General features: G+C 42.6%; 1 protein-coding gene across 1 annotated transcript; it reads left to right on the top strand.

Annotated features, from left to right (window-relative positions):
- The first annotated feature begins 165 nt into the window (after positions 1-165).
- On the top strand, positions 166-16311 carry tmtopsb (teleost multiple tissue opsin b). Its single transcript, XM_063206084.1, has 5 exons — positions 166-532; positions 3274-3602; positions 5898-6131; positions 15185-15461; positions 15959-16311. Exons 1-5 carry the CDS (start codon positions 166-168, stop codon positions 16006-16008), a joined length of 1257 nt encoding a protein of 418 aa, XP_063062154.1. The 3' UTR covers positions 16009-16311.
- The last annotated feature ends 5436 nt before the right edge of the window (positions 16312-21747 follow it).

The raw sequence follows: 21747 nt of genomic DNA, 5'->3' as shown, positions 1-21747 counted from the left end.
ACTTTTCTCCTTGCGTAACGGTTTTTTTTTCGTAGCCTAAATCTCGTTGGACTGCCAGAACTGATGGCTAAGAAGTGCTTTCTGACAGCTTATAGGTAGATAGTAGATACAATTCTTTTCTTTGATGGACAATTGACAACTCATGGAAAAGAACAACAGACCGATATGATTGTATCAAACGTGAGCCTGAGTTGCGCGGCGTTTGGTGGCGCGTGGTGCGCCAGCGGCGATGGTCAGTTGACAGGGACCTCGACACAGCGTACTCTGAGCAAAAACGGGCATCTAATTGTTGCAGTATGCCTAGGATTTATTGGAACATTTGGATTCCTCAATAACTTGCTCGTCCTAGTTCTGTTCTGTCGCTACAAAATGTTGCGTTCTCCCATCAACTGTCTACTCCTGAGTATCTCAGTCAGTGATCTGCTGGTGTGCGTCTTGGGAACTCCTCTTAGCTTCGCAGCAAGCACGCAAGGTCGGTGGCTCATCGGACACAAAGGATGTGTGTGGTACGGCTTTGTGAATGCATGTCTTGGTGAGTACAAACATCTCTATTTTAACAGCGTGATGTTCTAATAGATTTGAGTTGTCCACTGTCTCGTTTTCTCATTTGCATGCACACATCGGTATTACTGATGATTATGGTCTGTCCTGCACGGGCATATCCAATGCCATTTGGAATGTCAAGATAAAAAGTCACTGTCACGTTGTAGAAACTTTACCAAGTGGCTCATCTGAAATGAGGATACGCATTGACTTCAGTGTGTCCTCTTCAAGTCCGATGATACTGAAGTGAACAGCTGGTCATCCCCTAAAATTGCTTTATTTTCATTTTTTGAAAGTGGTTGGGCATGCGTTTTTTCACATAAGCTACTTCTGATTTGCAAGCAGTCTCTAATGTCTTAAAATATGTTATTTAGTAGCAGCAAGAATTGTTTGGGCAGTGGGCACGCAGTAAAAGGATGCACATCATTATTTAACAGTCTGTGGTCAGACTTTGTATTTGCCAGCAATGAAGTGCTACCTCATTGTTTAATTACCTAAGTACACATACAATCAGCCTAAAAGCAGAGGGAGAGGCTATATCATTATGTGGACAGTGCTTGATGGTGCACATCAGTATTTGGACAGCGCTTGATGGAGCATATCAGCATTTGGACAGTGCTTGATGGTGCACATTGGCACTTCTTCTACTTCCATCAGCAGCTGATGTCCTCTGATTGGCCTCAATCAGGCCAGCCCTAGGAGGCCAAGTCATTATTTACAGATCTCACTTTAGTTACCTTGTCATCAAGCCAACGATCATTCATCGCAAGGCACGCACGTATGCACAGAGGGCTGTGAGTTCAAATGGGGAATCAATCAATCAATCAATCAATCAATCTCTCTCTCTCTCTCTCTCTCTATATATATATATATATATATATATATATATCTCTCTCTCTCTCTCTCTCTCTCTCTCTCTCTCTCTCTCTCTCTCTAGTGAAATCATATTACATTGCATTGCATTATACTAAGCTGACACTTTTATCCAAAGCAGCAATTTTTCAGTGTATTGGCTACAGCAGGGGTTAAATTGGGCCAGGGCTTGAGGTCAGGGCTTGAGCCCTGGCAGATACACAAATGTGACACTTCACCAAACTGCTGTGATTGTTACTTCAGAGCCCTTGTTGAAGCTGTGCTTGATTAATAATGGTGGAGGGTCTGGGGCGGCTCGCCAAAGAGCAGGAAGTCCTGACACACACACACACACACACACACACACACACACACACACACACACACACACACACACACACACACACACACACACACACACACACACACACACACACACACACACACACAGAGCAGGCTGCGACACAGAAAGGAGCTGGCAGAATAAGTCAATGAGAGAGAGCTGGTCGGGTTACCGGAGTTGGAGAGCAGAGTGTCAGTTGGGTCCAGGTTAATTACGAGAAGTCAAGCAGGTCAGGTTAGGATTCAGGTTGAGGAACGGAGCAGGAACAAAGCAGCAGCGGGGCAGGAACAGGAATAGAGAACATATAACAGACAGAAGCACAGAAGGCCAAGAACGCAGACAAACACGGTACAGAGAGCAGGGTTTGCAGACGATCCGACAAGGGTAAGGTGGAAGACAGGACTAGATATACATGGGTTCTAAATTTTTGTTTTCTCCTGGCTGCGCTACACTAGCTGCGCACAACTCAACCTCTGATTGCTGGAAACCGCTGTCGGTAAAATAAATTAGCTCACATGGTTGGCTACCAGTGTCTTCCACCTCCTCACAACATCGTGTTTATAAACACGTGAACCCATGAATACATGTGACTCAAGAGGGGAGTGCAATACAGCTGGGTGGTTAACGAGAGGGAATGAGCAGAGAGAAGTGGGAACAATCAGATAGAGACCGGGCAAGAGAGTAGAGTGGCAGGTGATTGTAAGTAATTAGTGCTCGTTATCAGAGAGAGAGAGAGAGAGAGAGAGAGAACCAGACAGTGCAGGCAGATGGAGAGAGAGATAGAGAGACAGAACCAGACAGTGCAAGCAGAGGGAGAGAGAGAGAGAGAGAGAGAGAGACAGAGAGACAGAGAGGGAGAGAGAGAGAGAGAGAGAGAGAGAGAGAGAGAGAGAGAGAGAGACAGAACCAGACAGATCAGGCAGAGGGAGAGAGAGAGAGAGAGAGAGAGAGAGAGAGAGAGAGAGAGAGAGAGAGAGAGAGAGAGAGAGTTGTGAAGACAGTTACGAGCTCAATGACAGATGCTTGGGAGTGAGCACATTGAAATTTTTTTCCCCATACCCCCCTGCATTGTGCTCATTTCAAAATAAGGCCGAATCCTATTTCTAATTTCTACCCCTAGCCCTACGCCTTCCCCTTGCCCCTCATCCCTTCAAACGGAGTAGTAAGGTGTAGGGCTTGAAACACAACCCCTACGAATTGAGACACCCCTTCAGCCTAAAATATTGGGATATATATTGCCTTGAAGACCATGTAACGGGACACACATGTATCGCAATACGTATCGTACCGTGACCCCTGTATTGGGATGTGTACTGTAGCCCTATATTATATGAGATTGTTGCCAATACCCACCCCTAGTCTAAACGTGAATTGGGACGGCCCTAGCCCTTCACATGAACGTGCAAAATGGAGGGGAAGGGGAAAGGCATAGGGCAAAGGGGTGAAATGGGATTCAACCTTTTTGGTACACATACCCCTGGTTGGGAAACACTGAATTAACTCACTCTTTTCACCCTCCTCTCCATTCTGTCCAGGTATCGTGTCTCTGATCTCGCTGGCTGTGCTCTCTTACGAGCGCTACTGCACCATGACGGGCACCATGCAGGCGGACACCTCCGACTATCGGAAGATAGCGGCAGCCATCGTGTTCTCCTGGAGCTACTCCCTGGCTTGGGCAGTGGCGCCCCTCCTGGGCTGGAGTCGCTATGGCCCAGAGGGTCCTGGCACCACTTGCTCGGTGGACTGGACCACCAAGACGGCCAACAACGTGTCCTACATCGTCTGCCTGTTTCTTTTCTGTCTCGTCCTCCCCTTTGTGGTCATTGTCTATTGCTATGGGAGGGTCCTGCAAGCCCTCCGGCAGGTGGGTCCCAACTGGCACACATAGGCGTAGCAAGGGGTGGGCCTGGGTGGGCCTGGGCCCGCCCACTTGACATCCAGGCCCTCCCCATTCACACTGGACAGTCAACTTTTGCCTCATTGAACTATAATTAATGGCATAGCACTGAGCGATTATTAATCATTTTGTCGAAAGTCTGGTTCATCTTCTGTGATTTCTATGATTTCAATTTCAAAGTATCATTTTTGAGCACGGTTTCATAATATCTACCTACACGCTTTCGGGTTGGGCCCGTTCGATTTTTTCTGGGCCCACCTGTTTTATTATTTCTGCCTACACCCCTGCTGGCACATTTTGCATTTCCATAAGAGTGTGTCTAGTGTGCACAAGATAGGGGTGGGTATTGGCAAAGGGTTCACAATTCAATACGCATTACGATACACATTCCACGATGCAGTTCTATCACGGCGTATTTCGATTCATGCATTCTATTGCGATGCATTGCGATATTTACTTCAGTAGATGTGTAAAAATACAGCTTCTTTGTCAGTTGTAGCATTCATAAGTCATTTCATTTTATTAAAGCATTTTAGCATCTGGGAGAGAGCTTCCATCACAACAGAAATATCGATGCAGTATATCATGAAAATAAGTAGTGCGATACCTTGTTATGAATCAATGCAGTATATTGTGAAAATAAGTATTGCGATACATTGTCATAACAATTTTTGCAGGGCTAGGCCTACATACAGTAAGATTATGCTTTGGGCACTCATTCTTGCTCATAATCGGTCAATTTTAGATAATTTAAATGGTTTCTACAGTATATCACGAAAGTGAATACACCCCTCACAGTTTTTGCAGATTGGGAGTATATCTTTTCATTGGAAAGCATTACAGAACTGTCACTTTGACGCAATGATTAGTGACCTTTGAACAACATATTTAACCGCTTAAAATTCTTGTTCACTCAGAAAAAAAACAAAATACAGCCATTAATGTTTGAACATGTACTCACAAAAGTGAGTACACCCCAGATGAAAATCCGGTAGAGAAGGGGCTGTGTTTGCTCGAATCGTCTCGAAATGAAACGAAATGAAAAAGGGATGAAAAGGGAGGTCATCAGTGTGCGTTTCAACCTTTCTTTGCATTGAACTTTTACATTTTGAGTCTGCATCTGGCTTAAATAGATTGGTGTGAGATTTGAATGCAATCCTATGGAGAATATCATGATCTGCTTCAGTAGTCACAGTGCATGTTGACATGCTTGTTTCTTTTAGGTGTATTTCAGATTACCAATGTTGACAGCACCCATGCATCCCCAAACCATGTCAGTCCCACTACCATGCTAGGCTTTTGATAGGATACACTTTTTTGTAAAACTCACACGTTTACCACCACACATGCTTGACACCATCTGAAGTATATTTGTTTATCTTGGTCTCTTCAGATCACACAACATGGTTCCAGTGATCCATATCCTTGGTCTGTTCATCTCTTGAGGCCAAGATAAACAATTTTGCTTTAGATGGTGTGAAGCATGTGTGGTGGTAAACAAGTGAGTTTTACAAAAAAGTTTATCCTCTCAATACATGCACTGTGACTACTGCAGCAGATCATGATAGATAGCCAGGAGAGATGGCAGGAAGCCTGCTCCCTTTCAGCTGCAGAATACGCTTCCTCTCCAGCAGGTTTTTGTCCACTTCAGAATGACTTGCATTGTACACCCTTTTATTACCGCATCATTCCATCCCAAGGGCAAAGCTCCAATGTGGTGTATGCAGTGCAATGCAGCTGCTCACATCTAAACTCTTTTGGTTGGTCTTTCTATAACATGACCTGGATGAATGATAATCTTCACAATGTACAAACAGGACCCTTGACATTTTTTTTTGTAATTTTCTGTCAATTTGTAGCAAAGAGCAGGCTTCACACAGTGTGCATTGCAGTGTAATTACTTTCAGGGTGCTGGCCCAAATTATAATTCAAAATGTAGGCCTAACAAAAAAGGGGGAAGGGGGCTCCTTGCATCAAGTGTCTGTAGCCCCTTAATGCGCGCCGTACCTCCAGTGGCACGCTGTAATGGTCACTGAAATGTAACTACCATATCACTACAATACTATGACACAACGCAGGCCCTTAAGTAATGCACCACGACTTGGTCATTACCATACTGGTAACAACAAATGTATAAAGCCGCATCTTAAGGGGTTAAAGACATTGATGCAAGGTGCACCCCTTTTTTTGTTACTTCCTCATTTTGTCACATGTCTGTCTCTCCTCTCCTTCTCTTCATGCCTGCTCTGCATGTTTCTGCAGGTGAGCCACATCAACACGGCCGTGAGTTGTAAGCGTGAGCAGCGTGTGTTGGCGATGGTGATCGTCATGGTGATGGCCTACCTGCTGTGCTGGCTGCCCTATGGCGTGACAGCTCTGGTGGCAGCGTTCGGACCAGCCAGGCTGGTGACACCAGAGGCCAGCATTGTCCCCTCTATATTGGCCAAGTTCAGCACCGTCATCAACCCTGTCATTTATATTTTTATGAATAATCAGGTGAGTGATTAGTTATTCACGAACTATTACTTGTTTTTTAAAAACAAAATGAATGATAGACAGTGTCAGGACCGAATGTCTTTGTTTTCTATGCAAATACAGTATAGCCCCTCCTATACCTGGGCCCTACGCCCAAGAATTGGGACTTAGGCCTGATTGAAAACAGGCAGGAAATCCATCCTTTCCCCCTTTCATGCAGTAAAATCTAATGATGGACAGTACTTAATGTTATAATTGAAGGTGTTCTGACTAGTGGTGTGGATTGGCACTGCCCTCACGATCCGATTCGATCACGATTCGGGAGGTAGCGATTCGATTTGATGCGATTCTATGTGATCCGATCCGATTCAATTCTACAATGCATTACATTTCTACTGAAAGCAAAGCAAATGTTTAATCAGTCATGACGAGACAATACAAGTAGTCAGATACCGAGCAACAATTTATTGGCTGTTTTCTGTATCAGTCTGTATCAGTTTTGCAATGTTTTGAAATGTTTTTATTTAATTTAACATTCATTTGCTCCTGAAATATCCATGGAAGTAATTGAAGCTTAACAAAATTGCCGGATCGATTCTGGAACTTGCCAGATCGATTCTGGAACTTGCCGGATCGATTCTGGATCGTCCATGCCCCGCATTGGATTGCATCGCCAAATCGATCATTGTTGACACCACTAGTTCTGACTGTCCTTGGCAGTTGGGCAACAGTTTGGCCTTGTAAATTTGCCCTATAGCCCATTCTTCCAGGGGAAGTAAAGCAAGAGTGAGGGGTTTTTCATGTTATGACCAAAAAAGGGATGCGCAAGGCAAAAAATTATTGGGAAACACTGATTTAGGGTCTGGGCTCTTAGGTGTCCTGTGTACCCGCGGTCACATCCTGCGGAGTGCAGACCCAGTCTGGACCCCACGACCTCGCAGCAAACTCGGGTATGGGAGAGAGTCAAGATAGGCTAACAAGTGAGCAGGGTGACTGTAGGATGCTTCAAGAGGGAACTCACACTGTATTACCAAAAGTATTCGCTAACCTTGATTCACATATAACTGAATTGGTGCTGTGTGTCATTTCTTTGCATCTTTAAGGTGCACTGTGTAGGATGGTGGCCAGAGTAGGTATTGCAACTGTGCTGCTAATTGAAAATGTGCTACCTATTGCCAAATGTGATCTTCTCATCAATATTAACTAAATACTGTAACAAACTAACATTTAGTACACTCTAAGAAAATTTCCCTGCAAAATAACGGCAGTTACTGGCAATTATATTTACCTGTAATTCTACTGTTATTTCACACCAAAAATCAAATAAAGCTCATTGCTGTTTAATGTATCACAGTATATAACATTTTTTCAGCAGCAATTGAACTGTTAAATAACAGTACTCTACAGAAAAATAACAGTACATTTCAGTTAAAAAGTTGAATTGTACTGTGTGATGACAGGCAAATACTGGGTCATAGTTGTATTCATGAATATGGCCATGGCAACTTCCCACCCCACCCATCATTCTCCATAACTGTGGTACCCTGGCCATGTTACCACCCCACCCTCCCATCGTTCACCATGACTGGAGTGCCTTGAGCATGATACTATGGCGCAATGCTGTATTGAGAAAATGGTTTGCGGTGGTCCTTTGAAAGTGTGGGCATGAATAAAATTTCAGAGTACGCAGTGCTATGTTACAATGATAGTGTGCAAGGTGGGCTTTTTATTGTATCTCTTGATGAGCCAATGATGAATATAGCATTGGTCAGTCTTTAAAAAATTATTTTGCACCAAGTAGCACAGCAAACAAGCAGCACTACAAGCTAGCTCTCAAAGCCTAATTTGCAGCAGGCACATTATATGCAACAATGCCACAAATGATGCCACATACAGCAAGCTTTCACAAAGAGGAAAGTGTGCAAGCATGTAAGCAAGCTTGTAGGCAAGCTTGTAGGCAAACAAGTGCTATGCTGTGCCATGCAGGCCAGCCAGCAGGCAGGCAAGCAACTGAAGTGTTGATAGTCCAGATTTATATACAGGTGCAAGAGTACCATGTGACCAGAGTCATCAGGCCCTTGGCAGGTGACGCCCGTAATTGAATAATGGCATAACAGCCCTACTCAGGTGAGGCCAGGCACTGATTAGCAGATTGGTTTAGATGGGGCTGCTTGTTGCAAGTGTTACAAGTTCTTAAAATGTTTCAGCCATTCACACTTTCATCACTATCAAAATGTGCTGCTCACACTTTGCTGCATCAAGCACTTTTTAAGTATTGTAGTTTCCTTAGAAATTGTTTCATCATGCTTGATAGTATCAGATAATCTTTAACCAGTCAGAATGACTTCAGTTCTTCAGGTGGTATTGAAGTTTGATGGTGATCACGGACAAGTGGAGGATGAATGGGTTTCAATGGTGCTGCCTAAAATAACTTGTTATTTTCTAGAGATGCACCGGATCCGGTTCCGGTTCCGGATCCGTCAGGATAATAGAGTTTTTCACAGGATCCGGGTCCGGCAGGATCTTAAGCAGTGGATCCGGTATCCGGCATGTTACCTAAAAATCAGGGTCTGGTGCATGTCTAGCCTAGGCTTTTCAGTCTTTCACAACCCCGATCACTGCATGGAGTGAAATCCCTTTGGAAGCGGCTATTGCAGGCAGTGTGGCAATAAGCCAATGAGTCTAAAATAGTTTGCGCCAACGTAATAAAAAGGGCCCACGTGTGCGAGTAGACTATATGTTTCAACCCTTTTGTAGGATCCGGTATCCGGTTCCGGATCCGGCAGGATCTTATTCAGTGGATCTGGTATCCGACAGGATCCTAAAAATCAGGATCCGGTGCATCTCTAGTTTTTTCCACAACGGCGAATACTGCTATTGTGCAGTACTTACTGTTTATGCTCAATATGTGACTCAAAGTAATATTTTCACAGTAGTTGTCTGTTTTTTCGAAAAACAGTAGAATGCTGTTGCAGAATTGCCGTAAATAAACAGCTATTTGTTACAGTGTAGTATGAGAAAAGTAGTGTAGGTTTTGTAGCTAAAAATGTCTATTTCTAGAAATTCAAAATGGTGGACATGGAGAAGATCCACTTTTTCATGTATGAAAAGTGCAATTGTCATAATGAATACTAGGAATGTCATTGCGGTGCTTAGTATTTGTGGAAAAGGTAACATTTGTGAACTGCATGAATTATTGAAAAAAAAAATCTAAAAATATTACACAGTTCACCTTTGAAATAGGCCTATTACCTCATCATGTTACGTCTGCATACAGTACAGGACTGTACTTATTTTACTGCTTTTTATAACATTGTCGGCCAGGGATGATGAAAGCTACAAGTACAAAGTACCCCATACTGATGTACTTTTCCAGGCCAATCTTAGAATCGACCACTGATGTTTGTGTCTTTATTGATTTGGAGCCAATATGTAGTGTGTGCATGCTGTGTGTGCATGCTGTTTGCCTTGAATGTATCTCTAACCTTTACTTTTTCAAACCCTTTATTTCCTCAGTTTTCTTATTATCTTCTCATTATTTTGTCTTTCAATTAAACCACTGGAATCTATTTACAGTGTTCCACAATTAATAGCATGTCAGCATATATGGACACAGTGTTTTTCATTGGTATTAGTCAGCAAAAAAAAATCTGCATCTAGACTCATCGCGAGGAAGACCCTACTTCCCTGTATGTCATTTTCAGTCTTCAATTCCTCCCAGCCCGTAACCATGGAGAGTGTGAGTTGAGGCGAGTTGAAGACTTAAAGTGCTGTACAGATTCAAGTTTCAATTTCATTGGAAGACAAGCAGAAGAGGGACTGTGAGTGTCTCTTTCCTCGTCTTTTTTCTCTCTGTGTGTGTGTGTGTGTGTGTGTGTGTGTGTGTGTGTGTGTGTGTGTGTGTGTGTGTGTGTGTGTGTGTGTGTGTGTGTGTGTGTGTGTGTGTGTGTGTGTGTGTGTGTGTGTGCATGCGTGTGCATGCGTGTGTGTGCGTGCACCTGTGTGTGTTGTTGTTGTTGGTGACTATTCAGGCATCCTTCTCATTTCACGGGCCTTGAAACCATGAAATGAGAGGATATCCCTAAATATACCAACTGTTATAGGATTGATATTCTACAGGAATAAATTAATATTGTGAAGATTATAGTTGGTTGCATTGCCTGTCTGAGAATCCTAGTATCTTCCAACAAGGACTACATGCCATGCTTCTCAGACTGTCTTCTTATGGAGAAGACAAGAATAGGGGAGTATTCCAAGAACATGGGTCAAATGATGAACCTAGCTAATTTAACCTGCATGAAGTGGTGTATTTTATCATTTATTGAAGAGAATAAGAACTCAGGGCTCTTCTATTAGATGATTTACCACTACCTCAAGGTTAACTTAACCTGGATTACTATTTAGTCAGGGGTCTGTTTCTCGAAAGCGTCTTTGCTATCGTCGTTAGCAAAGTCCTTCGTAAGAGCGACTCAACTCTCTGTCGGCAGCGACGCTCACCACCAAATCCAAGGGAATGGTAAGACGGTCTTAAGACAGTCTTAAGACGGTTAGCAACGACAAGAATCGAGAAACGGATCCCAGGTTGGGATACTCCCCAGGGATGACATTTTGGTGGCAGACCATGAATACATAACAGTCTTGTTCATCCTCATACCAATGCATAATTGTTTGTTTGTTTGTAATTTAACTAATTGAAGAAGATGTTTTCATAAGCACATACTTTTAAAATGTAATATCATGTAATTATTAAGAAAGTTCAGAAATAAGGATCGACATGTAAGAAACATGGAGTAGAAATAAGGATCAAATAATGTTTTTAAGAACACCTACAAACCCCAACTCCGGTGAAGTTGGGACATTTGGTAAACAGTGAATAAAATCAAAATGCTATCATTTTCAAAACATTCAATCTATTCATTAGATGGAGAATAGTGAAAAGACAACATATTAAGTGTTAAAACCGAGAAAAAATATTGTTTTGGGGGACATATGTACTCATTTCTAATTTGATAAATCCAACACGTCTCAAAAGAGTTGGGACGGGGATAAGTGAAATTTAGTAAACATCCAAATAAGATAAAACAACAAAGAAGAACATTTCAAAATGAATTGTACTGACGGACAATATAGGTGTCCAGGTATAAGATCATCACAGAGAGGCTGAGTCACTCAGAATTAAAGATGCAAAGGGAATAATTACCATAGTTATTACATACATTTTTGAATTCCCTTTGATTTACCACGATTGAGTGTATATAAGACATATTTTTGTTATTAAAATCATTGTATAGGTTCATGACATCATGAAATATATATTGGCTGTAGTCTCACTCTAATTCCTGGAGCGCTAGAGCTATTGAATATTGACCATATTAAGAATGCTTAATGCGTGCAAATGATACAGGGTTGTAACATTCTCCTAAGCACTTGAGCTCACTTGAAATAGACCCAGAAGACATGGGAAACTGTCCTTTGCTTACAGAAGTCAGCAGAAGTTGTAGAAGTCCATTCTTTTTGACAATAATAGAGCATTGCACATCCTGTGCTACAGTGAAAATGGACCATCCAACTTGTGTTAGTGCTAGCTTCAAAAGTCAGCCTCCATGATAACATGCGGGTGCAGTAGTGCATTGGTTAAGATGTTCTCACTCATCTGTAGAGTTAAATACGGTGCTGAATAGTATAAATGGGTTTTAAACAGCATGAAAAACCACTCATGCATTATATTTTGAAGGGAGATCTTCGATTACTGCCACATAGTAAGGTCAAATTGCATTCTCTACTATGTTTTAACAGTTTGGCTCCATCATAAGGACCAGCAGGTGATAAAATGGTGGGCTTTTGGTCAAGACCTGTCACACTGTAAGCACTACAGAAAGGAAAACATTGCAAAACATGACAAGGAATACACCCACCATTTAAGCTGGTGAATTCATGTCCAAGATAGGAATTAACACTGTTTTTTATATAAAATCATCTCATCGGTTAATGTATTTAACTGTTCAGTGTTGTCTTTTGTTTTGTTTTTAGTCTTCCTCGACATTTGCTGCCATTTATTGTCCCCGTCCCAACTCTTTTGAGACGTGTTGGATTTATCAAATTAGAAATGAGTACATACAGTATGTGCCCCAAAACAATATTTTTTCTAGGTTTTAACACTTAATATGTTGTCTTTTCACTATTCTCCATCTAATGAATAGATTGAATGTTTTGAAAATGATAGGATTTTGATTTTATTCACTGTTTATCAAACGTCCCAACTTCACCGGAGTTGGGGTTTGTAAATGGCAATGTTGCAAAGAAGCTTACATGCAAAACATCATGCAAAAAGTTTGAGATCCAGTGACTGTTCTATTGGTTTATTCTGCTTATTTACATGAACATTTTAATAATCAGAAAACTTTAACCACCCAATAATTATCAGTTTCTTGATGTGCATGTAAACACACCCAATGGTTTCGTATGAGGGAGTAGTTACTCTGAACTAATGTGAGTACTTCACAATGTCCTTCTGCACATCTTTTCAGGAATCTTGTTTGTGAATTGCCCTCAAAGTAATTTATCTTGAACTTTAGTTTTGCGTTCTGGCTGTACCATCGCATGGAGACAATCTCAGACTAAACAACAACACATGCTTGTTTATGTCTCGGCATATCCTGTGTAAATGTAGTTGACTATAAGTATACATAAGGAACTGAAGAGTATACTAAGTACACTACATTTTCTCAAGGGATGCCAGGTACCAGTAATACGGAATTATTTATTTTATGAGTGGAACAGTAAATGACTGGAAGACAGAAATAAGTATGATTGGGATATGACCCAAAAGAGAGAAATGATGTATGATTGGTGTGATCATCACTAGGGTTATAGGTGTGTTCAGCCTGTCACGCCAATGAGCCTGGCTCTTTGGTGTAGCAGTCAGAGCCCCAGTTTAGTACCTGGAAGGCCGGAGTTCGAGTCCTGTCCTGGCAGAGCAACTCTACTCCCCTTCGCTACAAATTGTGTCAGAATTTGGATGCTTACCATGAGGCCATCGGAAGCGTATTGTGTGTGAGCCGTAATTCCATGTGAGGCATTTCCAGGATTGGTGACCCCAGTGTTAGAGACCCCATTGATGGGTGAAGCATAAATAAGCGGGCACACTGGATGGGAGTAGCATGATGGGTAGTTGTGTGAGGGACACCATGAATGTGTGAAGCACACAGGTGCGCTTCCCGAAGGTGAAGGCAGTGGGATGGAGTGACCATCACTAGGGTTGTGGGTGTGTTCTGACTGTCATGCCAACAAGCCTGGGTCTTTGGTGTAGCGGTCAGAGCCCCAGTTTAGTACCTAGAAGGCTGGCGTTCGAGTCCTCCTGGCAGGGCAACTCTACTCTAGAGGATGACATTTTTCGGGAATTCCCGTGGGTCCAGCGAGTCCTGCGGGATTCCCGCGGGATGGGAGTCAAAATTCAAAGATGAACGGGAGCGGGCAGGAAAGGGAATAAAGATGAATGGGAGCGGGCAGGAGCCTGAATAAAAATGAACGAGAGCGGGAATGCTCGTTTGTTTTTTCATTAAAAAAAAGCCTCGTGTTTTTGATGAAATGGGAGTGGGATTGATTTTGAGTGGGAGTGGGCAGGATTAGGAAACATTCTTTTCAAGAGTGGACGGGATGGGATTTGTTTCTTTTACTCCAGTCCGGGATGGGACGGGATGGGATTTTTTTTCTGGGACCGGGATGGGACGGGAGTGAAAATCCACTCCCATGTCATGCTCAACTCTACTCCCCTTCGCTCCAATTGGGGTATGACCCAGACCGGACTTTGACTCAGCTGCCAATGGACAACAGGCTGCATGTGCGGTATGGGTCATTTGGGTGCTGGTTACGCGTACTGTATGTGGATATTTTGAAATAAAAGGCAGGCAACAAAAAGGTCAGGCTTTGCATTCCAGTAATGGTAATGATGAATTGCATACAGATGCGCTCCCATTTAGTCCATTTATTGCAGCGTGACATTTTGGGCCATAATTTTGGGTGGTTTGAAATGTCTGACTGTAATAAATGAATTAAAATGAAGCTCATTGGTATGCAGTTCGTCATTGCCTTTCCTTGAACTTGTGTCTTGACCCTACATATTTCCTAGCCTGATTATCATCAACTCGATCAAATCTCTTCAAGACTTGGTCTGACCAAGAGCATAACAAATAACATTTCCCAAACAGCATTTCCCTTGGTTTGCTAATGGTTGTTTGCTTCCCAAAAAAGTGGGAGGAGTTCCCGATTTTTCGCGAGCTCAGAAAGTACTTGCACTGCTCTTGACCTGACTAGTAGCAACGCTGAAGGTGTTGCGTCACAAGGATGGCACGGCCTGGCTACGTATTTCCACCCAATTAAATCACATTTAACATAAAAAGAAAAGTTGTTGATTGAACATGATTACCTTCAGTTCATTTAACTTAAGTTGGGTGGGTTGACATGATGTTTGTCTACCCACAACATTCAAATTAGTTTGATCCTTGACTGGCAATTGGTCTGAGGAGCAAGTATATGTCCTGCACCCCCATCCTCCTCCATGAGTTAGCCTGATCATGATAGAGTCCCACCTCTCATCCTCGCACTTTTGAACCATTCTGCCAATCTGCTGTTGAGGTACAGTTTAGAGCTATGAACTGGAGGAGTGGAGTAAAAGTACAAGTACTAAATCAAGAAACTGACTTGTAGAAGTACTGTACGTAGAATGCCATTCTCAAGTGGAAGAACTGTGTCAGGCTTTGAGCTGCCCTATGAGAGGATATACTTATTCCTCTTTTCCACTGCCAGTTTTCTGGTAGGCCTACAGCTCGACACAGCACGACAAGGCTGCCACTTTTTGCTCTATGATTGGGCTGTGTCGTGCCCAACTAAAAAGCAAAAAGTGGCGGCCGAGTTGTGCTGTGTGGAGCTGTAGGCGTACCAGAAAACCGGCAGTAGAAAAGAGGCATAAGTGAACTTGAATGTCATTGTTCCTATTTTCTTTTATGGGTAGTGTGTCTGTGTGTTTGTATCTCCTGTAAGCTATATTCTACCCACCCCGCCCATCTATGATTCAGTTCTACAGGTGTTTCCTGGCCATGTTGAAGTGTGCCCCACCTCAGAGGGGATCCAGCGTCAAGGCCTACTCATGGGCCACCAAGACCCTTCAGGTGGTGCAGCGGCGCACAGCCAACAGCCCCCATGTGGTGGCCTCTGCCGTCCTCAACACCACCTGCAGCCTCGAAACCCACCGGCAGTCGTCCGAAGGAGACGAGGCCGCCGCTGACAACGCTGCCACCGCTCCCACCGCTGCCACCGCTGCCACCACTGACACCACTGACACCACTGACAATGGTACTTTGCCCTCAGACGCTGTTCCAGTGTCAGTTAAGCCCACTCTCTGTCTGGTGGCCCATTACGATGACGGAGTGTAACAGATGACATTGAGCAAAGCTCATTGTGACAACACGGTAGTGCATATAGAAAATTGAACCTATAGGAGATTTCAATCCTCTCTCTTGGAAATATTGTCAGATTTTTTTGAGAAGCAAATGCGCAGAGGTTTCTTCAATTGGCATGGAATGAGCCTATACACATTGTCACAGAGGGAGTTCATACATTGCCATATTGTTGCCATATCAGTAAATTGTCTTTTGATTGAAGGGTTGAATGCCCTTGAGCAAGGCACCTAGCCCCACACTGCTCCAGAGACTTTAAGCAATACCTGGTTTACAATATCTGTAAGTCGCTCTGCATAAAAGTGTCAGCTAAGAAACCTGGTCACAAGGTGTCCTAGAGATGGCATTACTGAAATATTCCAAATATGCTGTCTGCCTCTACTGCGTTGTCAGGACCTGTTGACACAAACAAGAACCACTGCCACCCGGCGTTGACACCTTGAGGGAAGACAGTGGGGACAACACGACACAGACATCTCCTTTGTAGAATGAGCAGTGCAGTGCGAGCAATATTGACCATGGGGACCCAGATTCAAGTCCTGTCTCAGTCAGTTCAAGTCAAGTCAAGTCGGTTTTATTGTCAATTTCTTTACATGCATTGGTCATACAAAGAATTGAAATTACGTTTCTTACTTTCTTACAGTTCCCAACACTTCCAGATCTCTGCCAATACTTTCGTGTTTCTCTTGTCTCTCACTTGTCTCTCACAGTCATATTGTAATAAAGGCAAAACCCCAAAAAATATCCTTGAAGAAAACTTACACTGGTTTCTTTTGAAGAGCCATCACTAGTACGTATTGCTTTCTACCTCCAGGGCAGAGTGTGTAATTCTGTGTTGATGTTCATTTTGGAGCCTGTGGTTCTTTGTTATATATATTAGGCTAAAAAGGAATATTGAGCACACCACGTGTCATGGAAATTAGCGCAAAATATTGAAGGATTTGCCTTTTTAATAACATTGATGAGTTTCGTATGGATGGCTGTGCATAGTTTATTTATGTTGGAGCATCTAAAAATGACTCCGTTTGAACACAAGTCATATTGAAATGTTTGGTCTTATAATCTGCATGGAAATGTAATTCACAGTGTGAATATATCCAAGCATATAATGGGATAATCTATAAAGACAAGATGGACCATAATTGATACGACCCATTGTGCTTTCATGCAAGGCTTTTGATTGAAACTAAAAATGCAAAGCTTCATTCATTTGATTAATATGAATTCATGCTGTCAACTGGAGTGCTTCTTATCACACATTCACAGGATTCACAGGAAAATGAAATCATTTTAGCGGTAAATATAGCTTTTTTAATTTTTATTTTTTGTTAGAGGAAAAAAGGAATAAAATCATGGCTGGCTTATTGAGATTTTACCAGTATTGACGGCATAAACCATCTTAATGAAGGAAGCTTGTATAGCAGACATGAATACATTCAGTTAATATATCTGCTCAAGAAAGTTAGACTGAAAGTTTTAAGGACACCGAGGTGCAAGGTACAAATTACTATACATGAATAGTCCTATTCTGCTGGAAACTCTGACCTGAAGCACTGACTTGTCATATGTAGGCCATTGGAATTTAATTCCCAGATCAAGATGTAACCAGCAGGTCATGTGGGTTTGACTTCCCTGAAATCCAAGGGTTTTTTGCTCGAAGAGGGTTGCAGTTGTAATACCCAGGTCACTCCAACTATTCTTGGGTTCATCATTATAACGCTATACAGTCTGCATTATAGCCATTTGAATGCTGTATCTGATCAGAGTCCATAGAAAGTCTTTTTCCTCTTCATCTTCTTATTTTTAGTTTTCTTCTTCTTCTTCTTCTTCTTCTTCTTCTTCTTCTTCTTCTTCTTCTTCTTCTTCTTCTTCTTCTTCTTCTTCTTCTTCTTCTGTAACCTGCACGTGAAATATAGGGGTGGGCCCTTTGATGGCGATCCCCAAGTTTTAAGGCCTACCTGGTGGCCATACTGAAATATTGTATATTGCAATTGACACAAAATATTGACACTTACTGACTACATGTTTTGGCTGATTGCCACAAAACTTGACATAAATGGTGAGTATGCTGGACACTTGATGATATGATTGTCTGACAAATAAGAAGTGACCTCACTAAACATTGGTGTGTTCATATAAAACGTCTTATGAATGCTTGCATCTCATTCTGTTGTCCATGTTACATTTCCTCTGTGTGTGGTGGTGATTTGCAAGAAGTAGATCCCTTCAAAGCTATGAACACTAACACTGTCCAAACTGAGAATACACGTAAATGAAAAGCATAGGGAGTTCTAAAATATGAGGTTGTAGAAAGCATGTGAATGTTTTCATCATAAACCATTAAAAGCAAAGCAACACAGTCAGAAAAATATGAGTTTTGAAGATAGACATTATCAAGCATTTTTTATTCACCCACAATGATCTGAAATCCCCTGAAGATTACCTTGTTGTTTGTGTGGTGTCATACAAAAACAGCTTGGGCGCCACATGGTAAGTATCTACTTGGTGCTTGTAATTACCCTGTACTCCAGACGAGGGGAGTTTAGTGGTGGGGATTTCCTTTGACATTTCCAGAAAGAAGAGTTGTCACCGAGGGTGACAAAATGCGTCTGAAGCATTAGGCCTATCTGTGTTAGTATGTTTTCCTACATTACAATCTCTCATTGAAAACATAATTTTGTTCATTTTTAAAAGTGACATTTTTGGGGTGCTGCTGTGGCACAGTGTGGTAGCCCCTTAGGGATTTTGTCACCCTCAGCGGCAACTCTGCATTATTACTGACAGGACAAGAAGAAGACCTGCATTTGAACGCAGTGGCTGTGCTGTTACACAGGGCTTAAGGAACAGATTGGTGTCACCAACGTTGTGCCTGCGGGCGCCAAGTAGCCCTCCAGGAGCTTCTTAGGTGCCCACCAAGGATGTTAGTAAACAGTGACGACTACCAGATTTTAGTCACAGTCAATGCTTTTCTTGATTTAAATATGAGATTATTAATTCTTTATAACCTATAAGCAAATTATCATTCAATAATAGTGTGATTTGAGAATGATACCAAGACATCAGTAGAGGATTTTGAACAAAAGTAGCCCTCGGGTAGCCCTCGGGTAGCCCTCGGGTAGCCCTCGGGTAGCCATCGGGTAGCCCTTGGTAGCCCTCAGACCCAGAAAGGTTGGGGACCCCTGGATCAAGACTTGGTCATTACCATTTTGGTGACAATATGGTTATAATAGAGGCTCTGCACTAAGGGGCTGTAGTGCACCTTACCAGGGCTTGACACTGGCACCTGCCAACCGGCCAAATGCTGGTAAAACTTGGCTGTGGCTGGTAACAATTTCAGTGCCACTAGCCAATTTGGCAGGTAACTTATTCTATGGTATGTCATATCAGAATAGTGTATATTCTGCACTTTGCCCCTTTTGTATCAATTATTTGTATTTAAGTTCATGAAAAAGTTCAGTTACACATTTCTGTTTGTTTTATTTCCATGTAGTCATCTTCTTACTTTAAGCACCTCATCTGAGGTTAGATGTACAGCGTCATGATTTTTTTTTTTTTTTAAAGAAAAAAACATTTGTGGCTAGTAGAATAGATGGCTAGTGACTCGGGAAAACCACTAGCCACAGTGGCCAGCAAGCGAAAAAGTTAATGTCAAGCCCTGCACCTTACCACATATGAGATTACAGGCTACATCCAGCCATTTCCCAACCTTCTCCCATCTCTCTCCCATTCGCTTTCTGTCTGCTCTCACACTGCCCTATCTAAAAATTTAGCCCAAAATATCTGATATTCTTTCACATGCATGAGCTATGTCAACCTATCAGAAGGTAATTAAAAACTCTTGCACCACTCCTTTTTTTGTCAGCCCAGTACCTGGAAAAAATAATTGCTAAAGAAAAGATCATATGTGCATATTAGGGGATGTTATCTGAAGAAAAATATTATTATTACCCAAAGGAGAGTCATGTCCATGTTAATAACCATTAGCCAACATTTCTCTGGGTGATTAGGTAAAACTGGGGAGCTGACGAAGATGGTTGTTGCTGTGCCAGATGACGTTCCATATGGCAGGAGTTGCCTAGCTGACCAACCAGGTCTAATCTTGACACCTGTCTGCTACTGTTGACTTATAACATGGAAGTGTGTGCACAGAGATAATAAGACTACCAAACTGCCTGAGCATGTTTCACTTCTTTTAAAATTGTGTTATATTATCACTGAGGTACCTGTCAATCCACTGCAGTCATGTAAGGTCACATGACTTGCTCATTAGGGCCCAAAGTAGCCTAGAAGAGGTATGAAGGTCAAACATTTCCACCATTAAAAAGACAATACATTTGCTGTTGCCTGCTGTGGTTATGTCTTGAGGGCTGTTTACGGCGAACTAGAAATTACATTTGCAATACAATCAAGTAAAAGTTTCAGGGGACCTAGTGAAGGTGGGGTCTGTAAAGGTGGCCACCTTCAATATAGGCCTAGAGTTCAGAGGGAAATCCTGGTTTTCGTTTTCGTCCTTGGAGGACTTTATCAAATTTGAAGTGGCCCTCGAAGGAAAACGGTTCCCCACCCATGCACTAAGAGGAATTAAATTAGTAGAGTCACGTCCAACAAGAAATGAGACATTTTATAAACAATGGAACTCAGCATACTTCTCCTGTCAGGTATTCAGGTGCGGTATTCAGGTCTTTGTAAATGTGGACTACGAAATATTTTTAGTCTCAAGCACATGGCTCTATAAGACACATGTTTTATAGAGTCATCTGCTTGTGACTGAAAATCTTTCATTTTGAGTCTCTTAGGAACCATTGAGGATTTGCACACAACTTGTTTGATGCTGGTAGGCTACTTAAAGAATGGTAGAATGAGTTGAAGTATTTGATTAAAAGTAGAGAGACGAACAACAAACCAAGTCGTAGTGCATTGCTAAGGCCCTGTGTTATGTCATAGTAAAGTACTATGGTAATTAACCTTTCAATGGCTATTACAGCGTGCCTCAGATGGTACGGCGTGCATTAAGGGGCTACAGAAATTTTACTATAGACCTAATCAGCCGTACTACAAAGTTAATTTCTTGATTCATCCTCAACAACACAGAAAAATAAGTTCATTTAATTTTTTTTAAGTTCATAAAAATGGCCAGCCTCTGAGCTAAAATAATCTTCTGCTCAAAATCCTGAGTTAATATCATCAAAAGGACAACCTTAGTAAAACTTAGACTTCATTATAGGACTAGGTGTTAAAGTCCCTTCATGTTCATAACAGGTGATGGTGGAGTGGGGTTTAGTCACCATCGCAACACATCGTCAGTTGTGTTTCCTGTATCATTGGGTGTTTCGGCCATTTCACACAAGACACTCTCATACAGGTTGGCCCACCACAGGCTGATCAGACCCGGGTGTGTGCTGTACGGTGGCATCACATGGTCACCTGGCAGCCCACGTTGTGTCCCTACACTTCAGCCACAGCCAGTGACTGCTCTGCTCAGCTGCTGCAGACAGCTCTTTAATGGCCCTTCGTTGGGCCTGCCCTCTGACACCGACCTCCTTCAGAAGCCCCGTGGTGCTTCTGGCCACAAAGCCCCTGCAGCCTACCTCCACAGGCCACACCTTCACATTCCAGCCCCGCCCCTCTGCTTCCGCTGCAAGGTCGGCATACTGCAGCCTCTTCCTTTCATACGCCTCCCCAATTGAATCCTCCCACGGGACGGTAAGCTCCACAATGAAGACACGCTGGCAGGAATTGAACTATAGGACCAGGTCAGGGCGCAAGTTTGTTACTGCGATTTCAGGTGGAAAGCGGAGCCTCTGATTGAGGTCCACCCGCATTTCCCAGTCCCGGGCCATGGTCAGTGGGCCCACCTCCAAAGGAGCTGGCTTGGCTCCTCTAATAATAAGCCTGAATAGGTCGTAGGGTTATTGTGATTGAATAAGTCAAATTGCCTAGTCCGGTTGTCAATATACCAGGGTACATTGTTATGACTAGGCCTAATTGCAAAGGATCACACCCTAATGGGTGTTGGGATAGGAAATTGATTGTAAGGTTTTGGAGAGTTAGGCCTACCTGCTGTTTGCGTTGTATTATGACCGGAACATGCAAACAAAAATAAGACATATCAGTTCCATGTGTTACCTCTCAAGCCTACGGGAGAGTGAATACTGTTTTGCTGATCACTGAAAATGTGATTC

The sequence above is a fragment of the Engraulis encrasicolus genome, chromosome 9 (assembly GCF_034702125.1).
Source record: "Engraulis encrasicolus isolate BLACKSEA-1 chromosome 9, IST_EnEncr_1.0, whole genome shotgun sequence".
NCBI lineage: Eukaryota > Metazoa > Chordata > Actinopteri > Clupeiformes > Engraulidae > Engraulis > Engraulis encrasicolus.
This window is presented reverse-complemented; position numbering and strand designations above follow the sequence as displayed.

Excerpts from the sequence above, each read along its gene's own strand:
- tmtopsb (XM_063206084.1), top strand. The coding sequence starts at position 166 with ATGATTGTATCAAACGTGAGCCTGAGTTGCGCGGCGTTTGGTGGCGCG. Across the intron at positions 3,603-5,897 it reads TCCTGCAAGCCCTCCGGCAG|GTGAGCCACATCAACACGGC; the intron begins GTGGGTCCCAAC and ends ATGTTTCTGCAG. Across the intron at positions 15,462-15,958 it reads CACTGACACCACTGACAATG|GACCTGTTGACACAAACAAG; the intron begins GTACTTTGCCCT and ends CTGCGTTGTCAG.